Genomic DNA, 24,799 nt, shown 5'->3' with positions numbered 1-24,799 from the left:
TATGTGACTAAGTGGACTCTCGGCCTGGAAACTTAGATCCTTTTGTTCCAGGGAACTTCCTTGTGCTGTTTCTTGAGTCTTTTCCTTTGTGTTCTCTGTTAGCTCTTTTTATCCCTGCTACTTTGATGTCAGGCATCCTGGAATTATCTTCTAATTTCCTTATCTTTTCTGTTTTTTATCTCTTTGTTTCTGGGAGAGTTCCTCATTTCATTTTTTTCCTTCCAATCCTTCTAGTTTTCATTTCCGTCAAGATGTTTTTTGGCCGTCTTTTCAAAAATTTCCAAGACCTCTTTTTGTTTTTAAGTGTTCATTTTGACATTCTGTATGGCTGCATTGTCTTTCCCTTTCTCATTTCTTCCTACATAGTTGCCACTTCATCTACCTTTTTTTCATTTTCATCTCTTTCATATTAGTATTTTTCTTTAAATATTAAGTGATTCTTCACTTTGCTTTTATTTAAAGCAAAGTTGAGGAATTCCCGTCATGGCTCAGTGGAAACAAATCAGACTAGTATCCATGAGGACACAGGTTTGATCCCTGGCCTCGCTCAATGGGTTAAGGATCCGGAGTTGTTGTGAGCTGTGGTGTAGCTCGGATCCCTTTGTGTTGCTACAGCTGTGTCGTAGGCCGGCAGCTACAGCTCTCATTTGACCCCTAGCCTGAGAACCTCCATATGCTGAGGGTATGACCCTAAAAAGACAAAAAAAAAGGCAAAGTTGACTGTGGTTTTCACTTCAGGGTGATCTTCCTGGGCCATTTCACTGGGTAACTCCCTGTCAGTAGCTTTAGGTCTTTTTGGTGGACTAGTGTGAGTATCAGGAGAATAGTGTGAAGGCTCTGCATAGCTGTTATGCATCTGGCTCCCAATTTTTGGCAAGTCAAATAAGAAGAGGAAATTAGTATTCTCAGCATTCATTTTTAATTTTATTTTTCTTTTTAAATGGTTTTTATTTTTTCCATTATAGTTGGTTTACAGTGTTCTGTCACTTTTCTGCTATATAGCAAAGTGACCCAGTCACACATACATATATGCATTCTTTATCCTCCATCATGTTCCATCATAAGTGACAAGATATAGTTCCCTTTGCTATACAGTAGGATCTCATTGCTTATCCACTCCAAATGCAATAGTTTGCATCTGTTAACCTGAGACTCCCAGTCCATCCCACTCCCCTCACTCCCCCTCCCTCTTGGCAAACACAAGTGTGTTCTCCAAGTCCATGAGTTTCTTTTCTGTGGAAAGGTTCATTTGTGCCATGTATTAGATTCTAGATATAAGTGATATCATATGGTAGTTGTCTTTCTCTTTCTGACTTATTTCGCTTAGTATGAGAATCTCCAGTTACATCCATGTTGCTGCAAATGGCATGATTTTGTTCTTTTTTATGGCTGAGTAGTATTCTGTTGTGTATATATACCACATCTTCTTTAATCCATTCATCTGTCAGTGGGCATTTAGGTTGTTTCCATGTCTTGCCTCTTGTGAATAGTGTTGCAGTGAACATACAGGTGCATGTATCTTTTTCAAGGAAAGTTTTGTCTGGGTATATGTCCAAGAGTTAGATTGCTGGGTCATATGGCGGTTCTATATTTAGTTTTCTGAGGTACCTCCATACTGTTTTCCATAGTGGTTGTACCAGTTTACATTCCCACCAACAGTGCAGGAGGGTTCCCTTTTCTCCACACCCTCTCCAGCATTTGTTATTTGTGGACTTGTGAATGATGGCCACTCTGACCCGTGTGAGGTGGTATCTCGTGGTAGTTTTGATTCGCATTTATCTAATAATCAGTGATGTTGAGCATTTTTCATGTGCCTGTTGGTCATCTGTATATCTTCTTTGGAGAAATGTCTGTTCAGGTCTTTTGCCCATTTTTCCATTGGGTTGTTGGTATTTTTGCTGTTGAGTTGTGTAAGTCGTTTGTATATTTTAGAGATTAAGCCCTTGTCAGTTGCATCATTTGAAACTATTTTCTCCCATTCCCTAGGTTGTCTTTTTGGTTTTTTTTTTTTTTTATGGTTTCCTTTGCTGTGCAAAACTTGTCAGTTTGATTAGGCCCCATTGATTTATTTTTGCTTTTATTTCTGTTGCTTTGGGAGACTGACCTAAGAAAACATTTGTACGGTTGTTGTCAGAGAATGTTTTGCCTATGTTCTCTTCTAGCAGTTTGATGGTGTCTTGTCTTTCATTTAAGTCTTTAAGCCATTTTGAATTTAGTTTTGTGCATGGTGAGGGTGTGTTCCAGTTTCATTGGTTTACAGGCAGCTGTCCAGTTTTCTCAACAACACTTGCTAAGGAGACTTTTTCCCATTTTATATTCTTGCCTCCTTTGTCAAAGATTAACTGACCATAGGTGTCTGGGTTTATTTCTGGGTTCTCTATTCTGGGTTCCATTGCTCTGTATGTCTGTTTTGGTACCAGTACCACACTGTCTTGATTACGGTAGCTTTGAAATATTGCCAGAAGTCTGGAAGAGCTATGCCTCCTGCTTGGTTTTTTGTTCCTCAGGATTGCTTTTGGCAAGTCTGGGTCTTTTTATGGTTCCACATAAATTTTTGTATTTTTTCTTCTAGTTCTGTGGAAAATGTCATGGGTAATTTGATAGGGATTGCATTGAATTTGTAGATTGCTTTGGGTAGTATGGCCGTCTCTAAGATATTAATTCTTCCAACCCAGGAGCATGGAATATCTTTCCATTTCTTTGAGTCCTCTTTAATTTCCTTGATTGATATTTTATAAGTCTTTCACCTCCTTGGTCAGCTTTATTCCTAGGTATCGAATTTTTAGGGGTACATTTTAAAAGGTATTGTATTTTTGAATTTCTTTTCTAATATTTCACTGTTGGTATACAGAAACGCAACTGATTTCTGAATGTTAATCTTGGTGCCCTGCTACTTTGCTGAATTCATTGATCAGTTCGAGTGGTTTTTGTGTGGAGTCCTTAGGGTTTTCTATATATAGTATCATGTCATCTGCAAACAGTGGCAGCTTTACCTCTTCTCTTCCTGTTTGGATGCCTTTTATTTCTTTTGTTTGTCTGACTACTGTGGCTAAGACTTCCCATACTATGTTGAATAAAAGTGGTGAGAGTGGGCATCCTTGTCTTGTTCCAGATTTTAGTGGGAAGGCTTTCAGCTTTTCTCCATTGAGTATTGTATTTGCTGTGGGTTTGTCATAAATGGCTTTTATTATGTTAAGGTATGTTTCCTCTCTACCCTCTTTGCTAAGAGTTTTTATCATGAAGGGATATTGAACTTTGTCAAATGCTTTTTCTGCATCTATTGTGATGATTTTGTGGTTTTTGACTTTTCTTTTGTGAATGTGGTGTATGACGTTGATTGATTTGCATATGTTGAACCATCCTTGTGAACCTGGGATGAATCCCACTTGATGGTGGTGTATGCATTATGTAAACTTTAATCTCCATTTTTTTTTTGTTTTTTTTGCCATTTCTTGGGCCGCTCCCGCGGCATATGGAGGTTCCCAGGCTAGGGGTCTAATCGGAGCTGCAGCTGCCAGCCTATGCCAGAGCCACAGCAATGCAGGATCTGAGCTGCGTCTGCAACCTACACCACAGCTCATGGCAAGGCCGGATCCTTAACCCACTGAGCAAGGGCAGGGATCGAACTCGCAACCTCATGGCTCCTAGTCAGATTCATTAACCACTGCGCCACGACGGGAACTCCCTCTATTTTTAATATAATGTCCCTTCTCTCGGTTGATCCTAGAGCCCCTCAAGTGAGAGACCCTCCCCCCGGTGGTGGAGGTCAGCCTAACTTGGTGGGAGTGACAGAGGCTCTGGGAGGGTTCCACTATCTCTTAAAGAGACTTTCACCCAGTCCTTTGCTTTTCATCTCACTTTCATCTCCCCATTTCCAAAGGTATCTGATGCTGCCAGTTCCTGTGTTATCTTGAGGCTCTGGACAGAAATAGCTTTGCTTCTTGGCTTTCTTTCCCCCACTGCTTGCTGAGGATGCAACTTCCTCATGTCGAATAGTTCAGTTACCACTCAACCATCTGCTCTACAGCCTCCTAGAATTTATTGCTGTTTTTCTCTTCTTCTCCCATCCTTTTTGTCCTTGTGACTTAGTGCTTAAAAATTTCTTCAGGAGTTTCAGTAGGGTGTTGGGAGAAGATGAAATGTGTTGTGAATCTATCATCTTTAATCAGAAATCAGTCTATGTATCTTTAAAAGCTTTTTAGTAATTCTGATAAGCTTATTGTCTATATTTTTGATGATTGGTAATGTAGAGCGTATTAAAGGGAATCTGTGCTAGGAGTTCCTGTTGTGGCTCAGCGGGTTCAGAACCCAACATAATGTCCATGAGAATGTGGGTTTGGTCCCTGGTCTAACTCAGTGGGTTAAGGATGTGGTGTTGTTGCAAGTTGTGGTGTAGATCGCAGATGTGGCTTGGATCTGGCGTTGCCACCGCTGTGGTGTAGGCCTCAGTTGCAGCTCCAATTCAGTCCCTAGCCTGGGAATTTCCATATCCTGCAAGTGCAGCCATAAAAAAAAAGAGATAGAATCTGTGCTTGAGACACAGATTCTGATGGCCTCACTTAATTTTTGATGGCTTTCTCTGTAAAATAAGACTGTCCCATTCTTGATGGCTCAAGATTAAGTCGCATTAAAAAGAGAAAAGGTGGCTTCATTTTTTAATTCAGTTTTCCTCTTTCATATTTTCTGGCATAAAAAGTGAGAACTCTCATTAACTAGAAAATTTTCCAAGTCATTGAGGTCACTTATATGGCTACCATACAACTTTTTATTCCTTTCCCCATTTCTGATTCAGAAATTAATAAAATATTTTGACCTGGTGTTAAGAGGTGCCAGGAGGTACTTCTTTCTTCAACTTTTTGCTCGCATGATACATTTTAACTTAGATGTTATTTTTATTATTATTAAAATAATTTTTATAACCATTAAAAAAAATTTTAACCATTTTCCTCAGTTTTCTCCCTTCCCTCAAAATGATCACTGTCTCTTCTAGGTTGCCCTAACAGTAGTGGCCATGTGTCAAACTTACATTTCAGAGATGGGCATGATACGTTTCTGTTAGTACATTCTAAATGATTAAGAATGTCTTACTAAAGTTAGGTAAAATAATCTAAATTTTGTCTCTTTGTATCCATAGACATTCCTGAATATGTTTGTTGACAGCAATCAGGATGCTCGAAGAAGGTCCGTAAACGAGGACGATAATCCCCCTTCTCCCATTGGAGGAGATATGATGGATTCTTTAATCTCACAGCTCCAGCCACCACCCCAGCAACAGGTGATGTCTAGCTGAAATTCCAAACAGTATCACATTTGTGTAACTTCACAGGTTCTGCAGGGGTCTGGGCTTCTTGTTTAAAGGCAAGGAGGTCCTTGGTGGGCCCAAGATGCCCAAGAAATCCATATGAAAAAATTATGACAAAGGGAGACAGGAGGCGGCTTCTAGTAATGGGAAGTGAATAGTACCAGAAATGGCATTAGCCTCAGACTCATGCACTTAAAATAATGTCAGGTGATCACCCATGTGGTGACAAAAGAGGATGTTAGAATGGCTAGGAAGCTCAGAAGAGGTGAACAGTGTCATCTGGCATCACAGAATTACACACAAAACCACGGTGAGATAATGCCCCATACCCACAAAAATGGCTTTAAGAAGAAAAACCATTCATAATCCTTGCCAACATTTGGCATTAGGACCTCCTGAAACTCTCATTTACTACTAGAAGGTGTGCAAAATAGTACAGCTGCCTTGCAGTGGTGGTTCACAGTATTCCAGAATGCTAAAGCTGAACTTTATATATGCCTGCGATTTAACATTTCCATCTTAGGTGTATACGCAACAGAAATGCAGCCAAAAAAACCCCCAAAGAATATTCTTTTTTTTTTTCTTTTTCTTTCTTTTTTTGTCTTTTTAGGCCCACACCCACGACATACAGAAGTTCCCAAGCTAGGGGTCCAATCCGAGCTGTAGCTATCAGCCTACACCATAGACACAGCAATGCGGGATCCTTAACCCACTGAGCAAGGCCAGGGATCGAACCCATGTCCTCATGGATACTAGTCAGGTTCGTTACCACTGAGCCACAACAGGAACTCCCCCGAAGGATATTTGTAGCAACATTACTTATCCAAAAAATTGTAAACAACGCACATATCCAGCAACACTAGAATGAGTGAATAAATTGGAGTATATTCATACAGTGAAATACCTGACAAAAATGAAAAAAAGCTGTTGCTACATGCAGCAGAATGATGAATTTCACTGACATAATGTTGAACACAAGAAGCCAGACACTAATGAGTACATTCAGTATTTATATGAGATGCGAAAACAGGCCAAACCAAGCTTGAGTGAGGGAAGTCAGAGTATTGCTTACCTTAGGGGAGGCGATAAAGACTTGGAAGATGGGTGAGGGAGGCCTCTGGGGTTCTGGTCCTTTGCTGTCTTGATCTGTGTGGCAGTCACACTTATAAAAACTACCAGACTCTAGGAGTTCCTGTCATGGCTCAGTGGAAACGAATCCAACTAGGATCCATGAGGATACAGGTTCGATCCCTGGACTCTCTCAGTGGGTGAAGGATCCAGCGTTGCCGTGAGCTGTGGTGTAGGTCTCAGACGTGGCTCCGATCCTGCATTGCTGTGGTATAGGCCGGCAGCTGTAGTTCCGATTCAGTCCCTGGCCTGGGAACCTCTATATGCCGTGGGTTCGGCCCTAAAAAGCAAAACAAAACAAAACAAACCTTACCAGACCCGATATTTAAGATTTGTGTGCCTTGCTATATGTGATTGATACTTCAATTTTAAAAAATAGACTAGGAAGAATCACATTGTTCCTAGGTTTTTCATTACTGGAGATGAAGGTGAAAGTGACCACAGGTCAGGTTGAACTACCATATTTCACTGACTCTAATAAAAACTCCACCCAGTGTCACATATACTATTTTTATGTACTGCCTGAAACAACACTGCCAATTTAACTGTGACATGCCACGAATTGAAAGACACACCTTGATTTCAGAGGTGTTAAAATGTGGGGGGAAGTTATCTTCAGTCAATGAAATAGTAGATAAATAATATAGATAAATCAGTGATACGATAGATAAAATGAGCAAAAAACATCTTGCAGGATATAAGGAATGGTACTGCAAGGTCAGGGATGAGGATGTTGCTATTGTCAAAACATTTTGAAAGTCAGGGAGTTTTTTAAAACTTGCATCATTGGAGTTCCCTAGTATCCTAGCGATTAAGGATCTGGTTTGTCACTGCTGTGGCATGGCTTTGATCCCTGGCCCAGGAACTTCCACAGGACAAGGGCACAGCCAAAAAAAAAAAAAAAAAATTGCATTAATGTTGTGTATTGTGGGCATTTTCATACCTCACATTTACTACTTGGTAACCCATGACATGTGTCAAATGTTAACGCCCTAGCTCCTTTTCGGGGAAAGCCACGCTCTCATTCCCTGCGCCGATGGCCATTTTACCAACATGGAATTTGCTTTTCAGCCTTTTCCAAAGCAGCCAGGATCGTCAGGCGCTTATCCTCTTACTTCACCCCCCACGTCTTATCACAGCACAGTTAACCAGTCTCCCTCTATGATGCACACCCAGTCTCCAGGTAAGACGGTACTCATTCTCCCGTCGTGTTCCACTTTCCGGTCCAAAAGAGACACCCCACACAGTGAAGAGCATTGCGTGCGTAGCCTTAGACGTCAGGGAGGACGGCTCTTGCGAGTCGGTGGCTCGATGTTTGCCGTCCACTCAATGGGGCAGGGTTGTGAAGTCTGTGTGTGTGATTCAAGAGCGCTTTAAAAGGTATGAATTAGCAGAAGTGTTGTCACCTGGAGCCAGACTCATTGCACAGCCCCAAGAATCACAACACGGGTCTGTGTCACAGTGTGATCTCCGTCAGAGGTCGGCACACTAAGGCCTGTGGGCCCCGCCCTGCCCACCACCCGGTTTTGTAAGTAGTTTCCTTGGAACACAGCCGCACCCATTTATGTGCAGCGTGTGGCTGCCTGCCCGCCGGGACGACCCCTGGTCGTAGAAGTCGCCGGAGCCCCGGTGTTAGGTGAACGGGGCCCGCTCTCAGGGTACGGCGGGGCACAGCCTGCTTGTCCAAACACAGTGGCTGTGTTGGTGGCGCCATGAAGTATGCTGTGATGTTTGCTCGAGAATGCGAGAATGCCGAGTTTTGACTTGTAGCCGGATGATGAACTCGTGGGTATGCCTTCAGCGCTTGCTCTGTGCCTACTGCCGCGGTGCTGGGGATTCAGCAGGGAGCCCGAGAGCAGCCCTGCTTCTCGAGCTTACCATCTAGCAGAGGATGGGGATCAGACTTGTAGGGTAGACCCTCCCTTCTCTGCTCATCACAGATGGTGGGACCCCAGGTGAAGACTGGGATGTCATTGTCCTGTCCCTGAAGCCCACGAGGGTGGGGAGCTGGGCCCCTGTGGAGCACTGACAGTAGGCGGATGTGGGAGTGGCCGGGGAGCGAGGGGGAGAACAGGGGAGGTGGGGTCCGAGCACCTGAGGGGAGGGGGCTTCTAGGATGTGTTGAGACTAGTTTCCTATAGAAGGAAGGAGAGATGATTCGTTTGAAATGATTATAATAGTAGCCAGGTATATAGTGCTGTCTGTGTGCCAAGCCCTGTTCTAAGCACTTTAGCCATTTAATCCCCACAGCAAATCCGTGGCATAGGTCCTATTGTCCCCATTTTACAGATGAAAACTGAGGCATGGAGAAGTTAAGTTACTTGTCCAGATCACACAGCTAAATATGTAAATATAATATTTAAAGGTTAATCAAGTTGATTAACATTTATTGAATGTAAATATGTTAATATTGAATTCGAATTGAATTAATACTGCATTAGGTATTATAGAACATTAAAAATATGCATTTCCCTTACATAGTAGTAGAGAATTGGACAGCCGCTGCTAATGAGGCTGACCATGGAGATGTAGCAAGTATTTTAATGTTGCATTCATGGTGTTGTTAGCCAGTAGTCTTCACCCTTCCCAGTCCTAAATTAAAACCAGACCTGTGGCTGAATACTATCTTTAAGCTCCTGTCTCTCAGTTTTTTATCTGTCTAGGCCTCCCCCCTCTCTTCTAGCATTTCCATGTAGCTGTCTAAACATCTGAAACTCGGCATGGCTGAAACTGAATTCCTAGCAGCCCCCAGCCCTGCCCCGTGCTACCTCTCCCATAGACACCCCATCTCAGCAAGGGGCAGCTTCTTCCTTCTTGCTGTTTGGGCCAGAGCTGTAGGAGTCATGTTGGACTCCTCTTTCTTTCACACCCATAGTCAAGTCAGTTACCAAATATTGTCGCCTCTATCCTCAGAGTTTATCCAGAATCCAACCACTTTTCACCGTCTGGCCCTCACTGTTACCTGAAGTCACTAACCATCTCTCATCTGGATAATTACACTTGCCTTTAACGGGTTTCCCTGCCCCCTATACTGTAGTCTGTTTTTCAACATCACCTAGAGTGATGCTTCTAGAACAGAAGTTAGGTTATAACTCCACTCTTCCGAACTCTGTAAGGGCTTCCCATCTCATCTAGGGTAACCCCTACGTCCTTAGCGTGGCCTACAAGTCCCTGTGTGATCAGGGACCCTCCTCCCACCTCTCTGACCTCATCTTCCATTCCCCTCTCCCCACCTTGCTCATGCTGGTCCAGCCACACTGGCCTCCCGCTGTTATTTATAACTGCTGCCCCCGTGGCCAGGCTTTTGCGCCAGCTCTTTTGTTTGCCTTGGTGTCTTCACGCCTTATCCTTCACTTCCTGTCTCCGCCCACATATCCCCTGCTTAGAGAGGTCTCTGCTTGCTCTCCACAAAGAGCAGCTCCACCTCCACTACACAGTGTAGCCCCCTTCCCTTGCCCTGTTTTTCTCCGTAGCACTTAGCTCAGTGACATATATTTGTCTTTCTCATTCTACTAGAATATAAGTAAACTCCATGAGGGCAGGAATTTTTGTCTCTTGTTAATGGCTGCATCCCCAGTGCCTACAGCAATGCTTGGCATGAAATTGATGTTCATGCCTGCTTGTCGAATGAGTGAATGAGTGAATGAAAAAATGCCCCGGATATTTAAAAAAATTAGTCAATGTAAGAGCTAGAATTTGGGCCCCATGGAATCAATCTCTCTTTTTTTCAATAAGGAAATTGTTCCAGTTTTTGTGCTACTTACGGGAGCTTTACTACTTGTTTCTTTAGTCTGTAGAGAGAGTCTTAACCTGGAGTCTTTGAACAGGACATAGTATGTGTCCTGCAAGGTTATCTATAATTATTTTCCTTTATTAGGAAATCTGCATGCCGCCAGCTCCCCCAGTGGGGCTTTGAGAGCCCCATCACCAGCATCATTTGTTCCAACTCCTCCCCCATCCTCGCATGGAATCTCGATAGGACCAGGGGCCAGTTTTGCTAGTCCACATGGTGAGTCCAGACGTGGAAATCGCTCGAGCTTAAGAGTTTGATGTGAAAGTAGTTTTTGTTAAATAAATTTTCTTGTTGCAAAATCAGCACTTGTGTATTGGGGAAATAGCAAAAGAAAACACGTTTTTCCAAATGAATACCACAAAAACACCTACCAGTTAGTCTGTCTCTTTTGGACTCTCTCTCCCCGCTTCCCTTGGCCTGTCCCGCACCCGCTGCCCACCCGCCCACCCGCATCTCTGTTGCTGTCTAGCTTGCTCTCTTCCCATCTTCTTGTCTCCGCGCTTGGACACCCCCGCCCCCTGCCACTTGGCACGCTACCATATGTATTGTTTTGAGACTTGAGTTTTTTAGCTTTTTAACAATTCTATTTTGAATTGGTTCAAATGGATGAAGAGTAAACAAGGTAGCCAGTGAAGTGTTTCCTCTCTAGTCCACCAGCCACCTAATTCCTCTTCCCAGAGGCACTTAGCCCTATTCATCTCTCATGCGTCTTGCAGAGACGTTTTATGCGGAGTGTCCTTCCCCCCTTTTCACACACTCGGCAGCATACTGCACGCCATGTTCAGTGGCTTACATTTGTACTGAACTGTGCATGCTGCACACCATGCCAAATTCGAACATGAAAACCTTCCTCGGGTTTTATAGCATCTGTGATTTTACTCTTTACTATTAAATTTGCAGGAACATTTTTGTCACTAAAAACGACGTCATGATGCTAAGTGGCTTCATAGTATGCCCTTGTCCGGGCATACCATGATTTCACTGCTCTCCTAGTATGACATGTTTAGAATGTTTCTGTTTTTTCACATTCGCTGAAAATGGTGTCGTCTCTGCTCACATGAGTATTTTCTTAGGTAAGTTCCTAGAAGTGGAATTGCTGTCTCAGAGGGTTTGAGAAATTCTAAAACTTTTGAAACATAGTGCAAATTGCTCACCCGAAAGGCTGTACCAGTTTCCTCTGGTATCTTACAAGAATATCTGTTGGCCCACATCATTGCCAACACATGGGGTATTGTGATTTTTAAAAATCTTGGTCATTTTGATAGGTAAAAAATAGCATCTTACCGCTTGTGTATTTTTTTGACTACTAATGAAGTGGAACTTTATGTTTCTCTTTTGAGTTTCTTATTTTATGCCTGCCCGTTTATATCCTTTGCCTATATTCTTGTGTTTTTTCTTAGCGATTTGTAAGATTTCTAAGGACCTTTTATTCTCTGATATATGATAGAAATGTTTTCTCAGTTTGTCATTTGGTTACAAAGAGGTGTAAATATGTTAAAGGTATCTGCAGGAGGAAATCGAAATAGATTATTCAAGAAGTCACCGCTTTCAAAACTTGATTCTGGGTTTATTTCTTAGTCACTATACCCTTTACTAAATAAAGAAAATGGAGCATTTCCCTCTCCTCAGCTTTCTCTGAGTAGCACAAAACCATAATTTGTCAGGGTTAGTTTAAAAATACAAGATTTCTGCCCTTAAAGGAGCTTTGAAGTTTTGTGCTGAATATTTCAAAACATTTAGTGTTTATTATGTGTAAAGGAGACTGTTAGGTGTTAGACATCTTGAAGCTTGTGTAAAGGTAAATTTTATTTTTTATCTTCATAATTTTTGTGTCGTGTTCAAAAGTACATAAACTATACAAAATAGCAATTCAAATGTGCCATGTTCAGAAGCACCGTGCTTCAGTGACGAAAAGAAAAAATGAAATTATCACCACATAGGGTGGAAGCATTGAATGTTGTCAAATACTTTTCAGTTATTAAAATACAGGTTTTGAAAACCATTTGTTTACTTGTTTACAGGAACCCTGGACCCTAGTTCTCCGTACACTATGGTGTCACCCAGCGGTCGAGCAGGGAACTGGCCAGGGTCTCCTCAAGTGTCTGGCCCCTCACCAGCAACACGCATGCCTGGAATGTCACCAGCCAATCCGTCACTACATTCTCCAGTTCCAGATGCGTCTCATTCCCCTCGAGCTGGAACAAGTGAGTGTCATCAACATCTTTATGTTAGCTTTTAGGATAGCCAACAAATGACTTTTTTTTTTTTTTTTTTTTGTGGTCTTTTTAGGGCCGCACCTATGGCATATGGAGGTTCCCAGGCCAGGGGTCTAATCGAAGCCGTTGCCGCCAGCCTATGCCACAGTCACCCCAGATCCGAGCCGCGGCTCACAGCAACACCGGATCCTCGACCCACTGAGCGAGGCCAGGGATCGAACCTGCAACCTCATGGTTCCTAGTCAGGTTCGTTTCCGCTGAGCCATGATGGGAACTCCAAAATTTTTATTATTATTTTTTTTGGTCTTTGTGTGTGTGTGTTTTTAGGGCTGCACGCACAGCATATGGAGGTTCCCAGGCTAGGGGTCTAGTCAGAGCTACAGCTGCCTGTCTACACCACAGCTGCCTGTCTACACCACAGCCACAGCAACGCCAGACTGGAGCCACGTCTGTGACCTACACCACAGCTCACGGCAACACCAGAAGATCCTTAACCCACTGAGCGAGGCCAGGGATCGAACCCACAACCCCATGGTTCCTAGTTGGATTAATTTCTGCTGCACCACGACAGGAACTCCCCAAATGACCTCTTTTAATCATTCTGTCCTCGTTCTCACATGTGAAAGTCTTGATAATTAAGTAACAAGGACACTTAATAACTTAAAACTTTTATCATTTAGTAAACTGGTTGTAACAATAGTTAATTTGCACAATTGGCAAAATGTAAGAAAGGGGAATGTCCCCTCCAGAAGTTTTCTGAGGTGGGTCCTGTACCTCTGTTATGACCACTAACTTAGCTGCAATACCAGACCTTAAAAGGTACCTGAAGATAAGGGACAGGCGTCTGCAAATTCACCCAGAAGAGAAGAATTGTACAAACATGTTAGTTAGCTCTAGGGACTTTTAGTGCCTTAACACAACAGGCCTCTTAGCTCGCTATTCTGCACGTTGGCAATGTAGGCTGAGCCCAGCTAGGTGATTCTTCCAGGCTCTGCCAGGCTCACTCATGCATCTGTGGTCAGCTCCTGGGTTGGCTGGGGCCTGACTTCTCTCTGATCATGGGCTTGTTCGCCTGGCAGCTGGACAGAGGGAGTAAAAAAGCCTAGGCCTGCAACTGGCACTCCGTCCCTTCCACTGCATTCTGTAGGCCATAGCAGTCACAAGGCCATCACAGATTCCAAGTGAAGAAATAGACCCCACTCCTTGAAGGAATTGCCGCAAAGTCACACTGCAAGGGACCTGGCTACAGGGAGGAGAATAACTGTAAGGAAGCTCATATGTGGCGGTTACACTGCAAGGAGTAACAGAAACTGGCTAGGCTAGCAAAGATGTGTATGTAATGAAAGCAAAATGGGATCAGACTTTTTTTTCTTTTGCTTTTTAGGGCTGCACCTGCGGCATATGGAAGTTCCCAGGCTAGGGGTTCGAACCAGAGCTGCCAGCCTGCGCCACAGCCGCAGTAATGCCAGGTCTGAGCATTGTCTGCGACCTGCACCACAGCTCAGGGCAATGCCGGATCCTCAACCCACTGAGCGAGGCCAGGGGTCCACCCCTTGTCCTCATGGATACTAGTTGGATTCGTTACCACTGAGCCTCAATGGGAACTCCCAGATAGTACGTATTTGTAAAAAACAACTAAAAGTGACGTTTTCCTTCCCAAAAGGTTCGCAAACGATGCCAACAAACATGCCCCCACCTCGTAAACTACCTCAGCGCTCCTGGGCGGCCTCCATACCCACCATCCTCACTCACAGTGCCTTGAACATTTTACTGCTGCCCTCTCCAACGCCAGGCCTCGTGCCTGGCCTGGCAGGTAGTTACCTTTGTTCTCCACTTGAAAGATTCCTTGGATCGGTTATCATGAGACGACACCTTCAAAGAATTATTCAACAGGAAACGGTACGTGGGTACCTGGTGGATTCCTAAGCGGGGGTTGTCAAAGCAAGTGTTAAGATGCCCCGCAGAACAGGATGTGAACTAAAGTGATACTCCCTCGCCTCCTTTAACCAGCTTGGTAGAATTACGCTCCCCGCCCCCCATTGCTGGCCCTAGCATTAAAAATGGATCCACTATTTTTCCATTCTTAAATTAACAAATTCCCGTATTTTTTAATTTGCCATGCTGTGGCTGACATGGACCTGGAGATAAGTCCCCACAATACCACAGGACAAGTGCACTCAGGATCTGGCCTGGCAGAGAATAGCAAATGGGTAACTCCTTGCCCTTGGGAATGCTTTTGCAAGCAGGCCAGCTTTGAATCTGTGATCATAAAATTATTGCATCCCTTTGGGATCATTTTAATGTTCTTTTGACCCCCATATTGCTGTAATATCCATCAGTCCTGTGGTTCTAACTACCAAATTTAGGCTCAAGTTGGTTGTTTTGCAAGAATATTTCATGGTGGTATGTTCTTCCATCAAGAGATGCATGTCTGATGGCCTCTGTCTTTGCCCTGTGGTTAGCAGTTGCTGGTGCCCAGTGCCTAGATACCTTTGTTTTGGAACAGGTGTCAACTTAGTTGTTTTCCTTTCGAAACAATTCTCGAGGTAACCTTTTCATTTTCTCTCTGACTTACACCTTGTCTCACATGCTAATTTGCTGCACCTTTTTGTTTTACAGCTACAGCTGATAAATTCCAATGAACCCGGAGTGATCATGTTTAAGACTGACGCGCTGAAATGCAGAGTAGCTCTTAGTCCCAAAACCAACCAAACGCTTCAGCTCAAAGTGACACCCGAAAATGCAGGACAGTGGAAACCTGATGAACTGCAGGTTTTGGAGAAATTCTTTGAAACAAGAGTATGTGTTTATTAATGTGTAATTGTAATACAGTCAGTGAAACGGAAGGGTCAGGGCAGAATGAAGAGTAACATGACTTGCTTTATTTATCCTTGTAGGTTGCAGGACCGCCGTTTAAAGCCAATACATTAATAGCTTTCACCAAGCTGTTAGGAGCTCCTACACACATCCTCAGGGACTGTGTGCATATTATGAAGCTAGAGCTGGTAAGTTCCAGACACACACAGACTCTTCTAGCCAGGTTTGAGGAGGCTGGAGTTGGAGGGAGCAGTGTATATTGGTTCTCACCCATTTGTGTACTTCTATTTTTCTCTTGCCTTCTGCTTGATTTCTAACTTAAATTTTGTTTATCCTTGTATCTTTTGAATCTAGAACGAGGTGATACAGTGGGAAATTTCCCATCCATCCCTGTCCAGCCGTCTAGTCCCCCTCCCCATGGGCAACCCAGGTTACCCGTGGCTTCCCTCTTATAAAGACAAGTACATTTACTACTCTCTTCCCGCTCCCAGATGAGGAAATAATCCTCCCATGGTTTCTTCTGATGCTGTTAGGATTCATCTTGTAAATTATTTATTTATATATCCGATCCATTTAAAATATATCCTAGTGTGAAATGGTGAGGAATAATAGGTCTGGCTTTTTCACATGCCCCTGGTTACCCTAATACCATTTATCGAAAAATCTATCCTGTCTGGGGAGATTTTTTAAAGCTGCTTCTTTCCTATGAAGGCTGGAATCCAGGTAGCAGCTGATTTTATTTTTCCAGTCTTAGAGTAGCACTTTTGTTTTCATGTTTCTCGCATTGCTTTGAGTAATTTCAAATACCGCACTCCTTTTTTCAGTTGGTGTTTTACCATCAATGTGGGGATGGCAGTGTTCCTTTGCTAATGGTCTCAGCATTTGGCTTCTGCTCTGATAGACTATAGGAAGCATTATTTATGTTAAAAATATATTTGAGTTTTTAAAGGAGTAGTATTTATGTGACTGAAACAGCACCAGTGGATATAATTTAAAATGTTTAAATTCGTAATGCGGTTTTGCTAGTTTGTTTTAGGGAAGCAGTTGGAATTGAGACTGGGCAGCCTAGATCGGCACCAGTTAAGAAGTGCCTTGAATACCAGTGTTGGTCCTTGGGTGAGGGGAGGTGGGACAGTATGGCTCATTGCATGTCACTGAGCACGGGTGAGCTAGATTAGAACCATGCTCTAGGACATCTGTCTGGCAGTGGTGTAAGGATGGAGTGGGAGAGGCAGCCACTGGAAGGGACCATTAGGGGGCCATGAGAGAAGTAACGGAGCCCTGAGCTCTGTGGCATCAGTGAAGACAGGACAGATGTCAGAGACACCGAGGGAGCAGAATCCACAGACCTGGGGAGTGAACGAAGTGGGAGGAAGGAAGGGGAGCACATCATGTAAATGCAGAGCCGACTCCTCAGTTAGTAACTTTGTGCATAGCCTTTGAACAAAATGCAGGTTAGCAACTTCACAATCCGTTGATAATTGAGTATAAAAGAAAATTCCATCTAACCCTTCAGACTCCTCCACTAGAATATAATTTTAAATGTTCGTATGACTTTTTTTTTTTTTTCCCCCACACAGTTTCCTGACCAGGCCACACAGCTAAAATGGAACGTTCAGTTTTGCCTGACGATCCCTCCCAGCGCACCGCCAATTGCACCTCCTGGGACACCCGCCGTGGTGCTGAAATCCAAAATGCTATTTTTCGTAAGTACCGCCTGGCAGACGCGCGGGCGGGCGGGCGGGTGGGCCTGTGTGTATGTATGTATGCACGCGCATGCGCAGAGCTTCCGAGGGAAGAGCCGTTTGAGGATAATAGAGCATCTTTTGGACAACTGCGGACATTATCTGTGGCTGCCAATAGCGCCTCAGATTCCTTAGCTGTCAGCTTAAACTCCGTGTAATCCTGGTTCCTTTAGTAAGAAATATATCGAACTAGATGACTGCATGGCACAGTTGCATCTTCATCGTAATATTGGGTGGTTCGTCACTTTTCTTGGTATATTTAATTTTGTTTTGCTCATTGTATCTTAATCTGACAGTTGAGTCAGTGATAGTCCCTTTGATACATGTACATTAATGCCCTGTTTTCTTACTATGTTTTATTCTCTTTGTGTGTGTTGTGTGTCTACAGCTTCAGCTGACTCAGAAAACATCCGTCCCTCCCCAAGAACCTGTTAGTATTATAGTTCCAATCATTTATGACATGGCTTCAGGTACCACCCAGCAGGCAGACATTCCCAGACAGCAGAACTCTTCTGTTGCTGCTCCCATGATGGTCAGCAACATTCTGAAGAGGTTTGCAGAGATGAACCCACCACGACAAGGTACATGAGCAGTAGATGGTGTTTTATTGCATATATGTTATAAACGTTCTTTTGAGAGATTCCCCCTTCTCCCCTCTGCTCCCGCCTTACCCACCTCGCTCCCCGAGTCCTAGCGATAGAGCTCTGCTTGCCGTGGCCCTCCTGATGTCTGCCTGTCGCTTTCTTCCTTTCTCACTGGCTCTTCAGTTTTTGTCCATGTCTCTGCTGCCTGGACTTTGTTTTTGTTAGTGACTTACTATTGGGACTGACCCAGTTGCTGAGGCCAGGAGCTTGTATTTATAGCACACATTGCCACAGAGCCCTAGGTTAGGATGATAGAATTTTCCATGGCCGTGAATTCCTGCCCTACCATCGATACCTGCCACTCTGTACATCACCAAGTTGAAATGCATGTTGGTTTCTCATATTTCATGGTTCACTCATGCATAGAATAATATCATTTCAAGTTCTGTATCTTCTAAATGTTTTGTGAAGAATAAAAGCTGATACAAATGGCATCGCTGCTTTTTGGGCTTCTTATATAAGTGTCAGGTGGGTGCAAGTGAACCTTTTCACCAAGTGCACAATGAAGCTCTCAAGCCGAACATTTTCGAGGAGATCAGAGTGATTCTGGCAGATAAACAACATCCCTTCAGTACTGGAGTAGCCTATGCTTAACACGTAACTCCTGGCAGTGCTCAATTTTTGGTTATAAAACGTAAAGCTCAGCAAAGAGAACTTATCTTCTAGTCCACTTGTTTCTAATATTAAAGACATTAAATTTTGCTTATTTCTAATAATAAGGAAGTGCTCTGTAAGAGCTTTCTGTGTACAGTAGAACGATAACAGAAGTGTGTTTTTACATGAGGGAAAGTTGTTCTCTGAAACATTTTTTAGGTACCACAGTGTCAGCATTTTACTAGACATAGGAATCATGGGAGAAATTATATTTGTAGCCATCTATTGCCCCATACTGTGTACATGGGCCACTTCTCACCGAAGTCTAGTCTATACGGAATGCACTGGGCAGTAGAGAAGGGTGTGCTGCTTTTGTTGTAACGCTTCTTCCACTTCTTACAGTGTTCTGCTTTCATCCCTTGACTTATCTCTTCTTTCAGCTCAAGCTAGGTCCTTCAGAATCCAAGTTTAAACTCTCAGCCTTTTCAAAGCCGCAGTTCAGTGTAACTGTGATGATAAACACCGTTCCTTCGCAAGCAGATGGCGGTCACTGTTGTGTCTTGAGGACTGTGAAACGGAAAGAATGCTTTGATCCTCTTGGGATCAAGCAAGTTTTTCTACCTATCGATAACGAAAATGTGCTTTTTAAAAAGAACAAGCTGTAACTTCTCCTTTTGTTTAAGAATCGCTGGGATATTTTGGAAGTGTTTTTTCTTTTCTTTTCTTTGTACCTTAGACTGGTTAAACTTCTGGATTTTACTTTCCGAACCTTAACTTTCCAGTGGTTGGAGAGAAGGGTGCAGTAACTCACGCAGGGTCACTGCGCACCCTGCCCTCTGCCAGAGGCCGTTATTCCGTTAAGATCTTCACTTCCCTCGCTGTCAGCCACCGTAGTGTTAGGCCATGCTCTAGGGAAGGGATCCAGTTTGTGGAAATAGTTGTAATTTATACAAGAAGTAACAGGCAGGGTATTTTTTTTTCTTTGAGCGAAGGGGAAAAGGAGAGGAGGAATCGTTAATCTCCCCGCCCCCACCAACCAAGTCTTGTTTGTGGATTGTTGGTGGGCCTCCCTCTCCTCCTCCCAAACTCATCACTTCCTCCCCTGGTGAAGTGCTATGAAGAAAAACCACTTTATTTTTGGTTTGGTTTGGTTTTTGCTTTTTAGGGCCATACCCGCGGCATTTGGAGGTTCCCAGGCTAGGGGTCGAATCGGAGCTGCGGCTGCCCGCCTACACCGCAGCCACGGCAACGCCAGATCCAGGCTTCATCTGTGACCTACACCACAGCTCACAGCAACGCCGGATCCTTAACCCACTGAGCAAGGGCAGGGATCAAACCCTCATCCTCATGGATACTAGTCAGCTTCGTAACCCACTGAACCACAAGGGGAATGCCTATTTTTGTATTAACTGATTTTATTGTTGAATTCCAGAGATTGAAATTTGGGGGAGACTCCAGTAGATGTCATAGACCTGCACTGTCCAGTATAACTGCCACTAGCCACATGTGGCTATTTAAAGTTAATTAAAATCCAACTGAAATTTAAAATCCAGTTCCTCAGTCACTCTGGCTGCGTTACCACAGCACACAGATAGGATATTTCTCTCATCACAGAAAGTTCTATTAGACAGTGCCTTCATAGACATTTTTATCTGGCTTTTAATGCAACATCAGAAGGCCACTATTGATGTTGTGACTAATGCATAAATATAAAACTAGATCCTTTCTTTAGATTCCGAAAAAAGGTCGTCGGTAGCCTTGAAGTCCAACTTCAAAGGCTTATTCAATGCTCCAGTGTTTCTAAAGAGAAACTCTAGGCGTATTGTCTTAAATTCAAACCTAACTGGGAGTTGCCCAAAATGTCTTCATGAGGAGAAAACAGAACCCAAAACAAGTATCATCTGATATACTTCACCAAAGCTCAATCCCCTGTAATCTGTGCAGTTAAAATTTAGTCTTTTATTTTGTTCTTTAAAGTTCTTGCTAATTTTGGATTTAATTACTACCCCTACCCCCACCGGTGTGTTAACATCATCTTTCCTGTATTGCGAATAGCTAATGACCATTTTTCTCTGTTGCAGGTGAATGCACAATATTTGCAGCTGTTCGTGATTTAATGGCTAATCTTACACTGCCCCCTGGTGGGCGTCCATAGACACTATTGTTTTTAAACCAGGAAGGCTGACAAAAGAGACAAAACAACAAAAAAAAAAATCTGAATTCAGCCTTCAGTTTAAAAAAGAAAAAGGACTTTTTTTGACTTTAAGAGCTAAATATCCTAAACTGGCAAAATTTTTCAGGGTGCACTTCTTTCATCAAAAAGACCATCAATCTTTTGTATAGTGAACTTGTATAGTGTGTTTAAATGGGACACATTTCAAACTAGGTAATACATCAGTGTCCGTTTGCCAGTAATAGATTTAATATTCTGTTTTATACTATAAAGTTATGGTGATGCCAAATTTGTTTATTTAATTGTTTTCTTATGTTTGAGGTGTAATAGTCCTTTTTTTGGTTTTTGTTTTATTTTTTTAAGGCAGGTCTGTCATTTTTGAATACTGTAAAACTGTGATAAACTTTATATTGAAGCTGTATTTTAATATGACCGCATTGAATCCTTACCTGGAAAATGTTCTGGGAGTTGTTATAAACACATCCCAAAGAAAGCAATATTTAATAAAACTAGGTTAAAAAAAAAAAAAAAAAGGTGACACTCACTTGTGTGTATATCAGCTCTGTAGACTTCTCAGGGCCTCCCTTCATCTTTAACCTGGTGGGGCCAGTAAATATTTTCTAATGATGTATGTCTGAAATTTGACCAAAACATCTGCTTCTTTGTTTCAATGTTAATTTATTTTCTTCAGACATTCCTAACTTGACTGGTGATTAACATTCAGCACCTTGGTTGTCTTTCATGGTCGAATTTGGGTAAAAAAGTAAAGAGCCCAGTCTTTGAGAAGAGACAGTGAGTGGTCCATATTGGTCAAGGATCCCAAGAACTGTGATCATTCTCTGTTGAGAATGATTTTCTTTTAGGCAAATTCACTTTACAGGATACTTCTGCATACAGCATTAATTAGGAAACCAAGACCGTGAATGTTCTACCCTTGCATGAAATTTCTGTGTTGTTTCTTTATCTTGATTAACTTCTCCCTTTTGCCTTCCCCATCAAAATTGGGGTGTTTCTGAACAATCCCAATTTAATTCATTGTCAGCAAAATGATTAAAGGTTTTACTTGGAAGAAACCTGGTACAGTCCACTCACTTTGAAGAATCCAGGATCCAGGACCTGTCCAGGGTCAAATGGAGTTTCTGTTACTGACACATCTCAGCAGAGTTTCTTTTTTGGAGCCCCGTGCTGTCTCTCCCAGTCAGTCGGGAACTTTTTTAAGCTTCAAAGAACATGATCTGAAGCAAAGGTCTTCTGATGACTTGTTATTTGGGAAAGTTTTGTAAATGCTTTATACCATGCCGAGCTGTCTGATCACTGTAATGTTGGTTCTCCGTGAAATGTTAGATGCTTTGTCTAATTCTACTTTAAAATAATTAATTGAGCTTCTGTGACTACCAGCTACCAAATTCTAGTTTCAAGCATCTCATTTGCAGCTATATCATATCTGTTCTCAACTTTGCTTGATTCTCCATTCATTTCTGGTCCAAATGGAGGCCTTCTTTGCCTTTCTTCTCTGTCTTATTTCTGCCTTCATCTCCTGCTTCTCACCCAACTCTGCCACTGTTCAGAAGCAGGTGACTGAACTTTGATCCTTCCCTTAACTTTTATCCTTCTGTTTTCAGTTCTCCTTACAATGGTAATCACATCAGTTTGGCAGTCTGAGATGTCTTTATCAAGGGTCAGCCCTTTTCTATTTGGAGCTGAATCCTTTCTTTCATGTAGAAATCTACATGTATATATAAAAAATGTATTTTTATCTTCAGGATAATATTGTCTCAAATAATTTTATTAATCAAATTAGCTTTTCGGGTATTTTCTCTTTTAAGTGTGGTTTTGAAATGTTAATTGCATTTTAAACATGATGTATTCAGTAGCTGCTTTTTTCCTTATTATAACTCATCTCTGAATGCATTGTGCCAATCAAAAGTAAGATAGGATTCAGTGAACAGAATTTGCTTTTGATGCTTATTAAGGGTAAACCCATGAATTTGAATTTTGATATCACACTTGATACTTGGAATTGGTACATATTTTATTACCGCTTGAAAACATTTAGCATTTGAATCTTAAGTTTCATCACAAACTGTCTTTTGTCTCTTTTGTTAACAAAGTTCAATCAAAGGGACTGGATGCTCATAGGAATTTTTCCTAATAGGTGGTTTGGGTCTTAATGTTAGTGTGTTTCAATGTGATTTTAGTAATTTGAGTAATAAATAAAATTTATACAAGTTTCAGAGAACTACCAACTCTCTAATTAATTCTCATGAAGATGTTTTGGCTAGTAGTCTGGTTTAGTATTAACTTAACCTTGAAGAAATTGGTCCTGATTTGCCGCATTCTTTTCTCCATCTGCTGAAATGCCATGTATACTTTTAGAATGTATTAGAAGTATTTGCAGAATTAGAAAGGAAGAAAGTGAAAACTTTAACAGAACATATCCATATTAATCATAGGAGCTGAACCTTATGTTTGAAACTTAACTCTGAGCTAAGTGCGAGCATAAACTAAAATATACATGGTTTTGAATTTAAATACCACTAATTACTATGTTGCAGTGAACACAGTAACCTGTTCAGCCACAGGATACGAAATGGTTTGTCAGTCATTTTTTGGATCACGGTTAATTTGATAACGTCAAGAAATATAATTTTGCTGCTCTAAATTTGGATTCAGGAGTTCCCATTGTGACTCAGCGGTTAGCAAACCCAACCAGCATCCATGAGGACTCGGGTTCGATCTCTGACCTCTCTCAGTGGGTTAAGGATCCGGCGTTGCCCTGAGCTGTGATATAGGTCGCAGATGCGGCTCAGATCTGGTGTTGCTGTGGCTGTGGCGTAGGCCGCGGCTACAGCTCTGATTGGACCCCTGGCCTGGGAACATCCATATGCCATGGATGTGGCCCTAAAAAGACAAAAAGACCAAAGATAAATAAATAACTGTGGGTCCAATTTCAGCATAAAAACTTGCTCCTTTCTCTCTCACGGTTTCTTCCTCAGAAGAAATACCTATTACATTTTACTTTAATCCAATTTACTCTCATCCAAGTGTTCTTGATATAAAATCAATACGCAGAAAATTATAAGGACTTATATTCAGGGACCTTAAAGGACAGAAAGGAAAAATGTTAATGTATATTTCATTCTTCCTTGTGGAGTTTCCTTTTTCATTTGGTTTAATGAGAATAGAGTGTCTAAGGGAGTGATTTGAAATTTACTTGGGATGGATTTAGTGTTGAGGTTTTTAAGGAAAAATTAGCAGAGGCCAGCTAGCATTGTGCTGCACATTTCCAGGTGGCCAGTGATTTGTTAAAATACCTTGCCCAGGAATATGACTGATGAAAGGGCACATTTAGGTCAATATAAAATAATAGCTAACATTTCCTGGGAACTTACTATTGCCAGGCACTGTTCTAAGTATTTCAGCGTGTACTGTCAAAAAAACCCGGTGGGGTGGGCTTCCTTTTACCAATGAATAAACTGAGGCCCAGAGAAATGAATTAATTTGCTGAGATCAGATTAAGACTGCTTAAGATCAAACAGCCAAGACAAGCAGCATTTTGAGGCCAGAGCTAGCACTCCTAAAAACTAACACTTCGCTGTGAAACACAAAGTCAGGGGAAGGCTTCAGTGCTTAGACTCTTCCCTCGGAGCCTTTTGACTACACACAATTTTAACATGTTTTCCAAGCTCAAGAAGCTCACTAAAAGCAACTAAAACTGAGGTGACCCCTTGTCATTTGGAGTTGACAAGCCATTGCCTTATGACCCTCCTGGCACTTATTTAAAATTTAACTCAGATTACCTTATGCAAGGAGCTCTATAATTATCCTACAACCAGGGGTACTAAATCATCACCACCTAAGCTCCATGCTTCAGGACCATAGTGGAAGAAGTCCTTGTCTCACTGGGGGCGATTGTGTCGTCCTGTTTGCCTCGGCTAGGTGGCCCAATGGCAGGTGTTTTTGAGCTTTGTGTCACCTTGGCACGGTGCAGGCGCGTAACAGGTGCGCGGCCCAGGCACCCAGCGGTCGAGTTTCGCTAATGTCCAGATAAGCAAGCTACAGCCAATCGGCGGGCTTAGGAACCTGTTAAGTAAACTCCCTAGAATTGTGTAAGGCGAGGAACATGTTTAATTCAAGGCCTGTGCCTTAAACACGGTCTACATTTCTACAATTAAAAAAAAAAAAAAAAAGGGACTTCGGGAGAGTCGAATCTGAGTCAGCTGGTGAGGACTCAGTTTGGGGGAACAGAGAAGGGCGGTAAGAGTTTCAGGTACAGCCTATCTGGGCAAGTAGATACACGTCTGCTGATACCTAGGGCTGGGGCGGGGCCGATAAGCCCCGGAAACTAGAACGCCCCGCCTGGGGGGGCGGGGGCGGGGTTCCAGGC

At 42.5% G+C, this 24,799-nt stretch overlaps 1 protein-coding gene across 2 annotated transcripts in view; it reads left to right on the top strand.

Annotated features, from left to right (window-relative positions):
• The window catches only part of MED14 (mediator complex subunit 14), a 70,781-nt gene extending 48,130 nt beyond the window's left edge, over positions 1-22,651 (top strand). The window contains exons 22-31 of one of the 2 annotated variants that reach the window (XM_003135025.5): positions 5,135-5,275; positions 7,502-7,613; positions 10,308-10,439; positions 12,245-12,427; positions 14,103-14,338; positions 15,059-15,238; positions 15,337-15,444; positions 16,837-16,962; positions 17,390-17,582; positions 20,321-22,651. In XM_003135025.5, coding sequence (XP_003135073.1) covers positions 5,135-5,275; positions 7,502-7,613; positions 10,308-10,439; positions 12,245-12,427; positions 14,103-14,338; positions 15,059-15,238; positions 15,337-15,444; positions 16,837-16,962; positions 17,390-17,582; positions 20,321-20,394 — 1,485 coding nt within the window. In that variant the 3' untranslated portion in view covers positions 20,395-22,651. The remainder of the gene's footprint in view (positions 1-5,134; positions 5,276-7,501; positions 7,614-10,307; positions 10,440-12,244; positions 12,428-14,102; positions 14,339-15,058; positions 15,239-15,336; positions 15,445-16,836; positions 16,963-17,389; positions 17,583-20,320) is intronic. The other variant, XM_021080844.1, reaches the window with a different exon arrangement.

The sequence above is a fragment of the Sus scrofa genome, chromosome X (genome assembly GCF_000003025.6).
Source record: "Sus scrofa isolate TJ Tabasco breed Duroc chromosome X, Sscrofa11.1, whole genome shotgun sequence".
Lineage (NCBI taxonomy): Eukaryota > Metazoa > Chordata > Mammalia > Artiodactyla > Suidae > Sus > Sus scrofa.
This window is presented reverse-complemented; position numbering and strand designations above follow the sequence as displayed.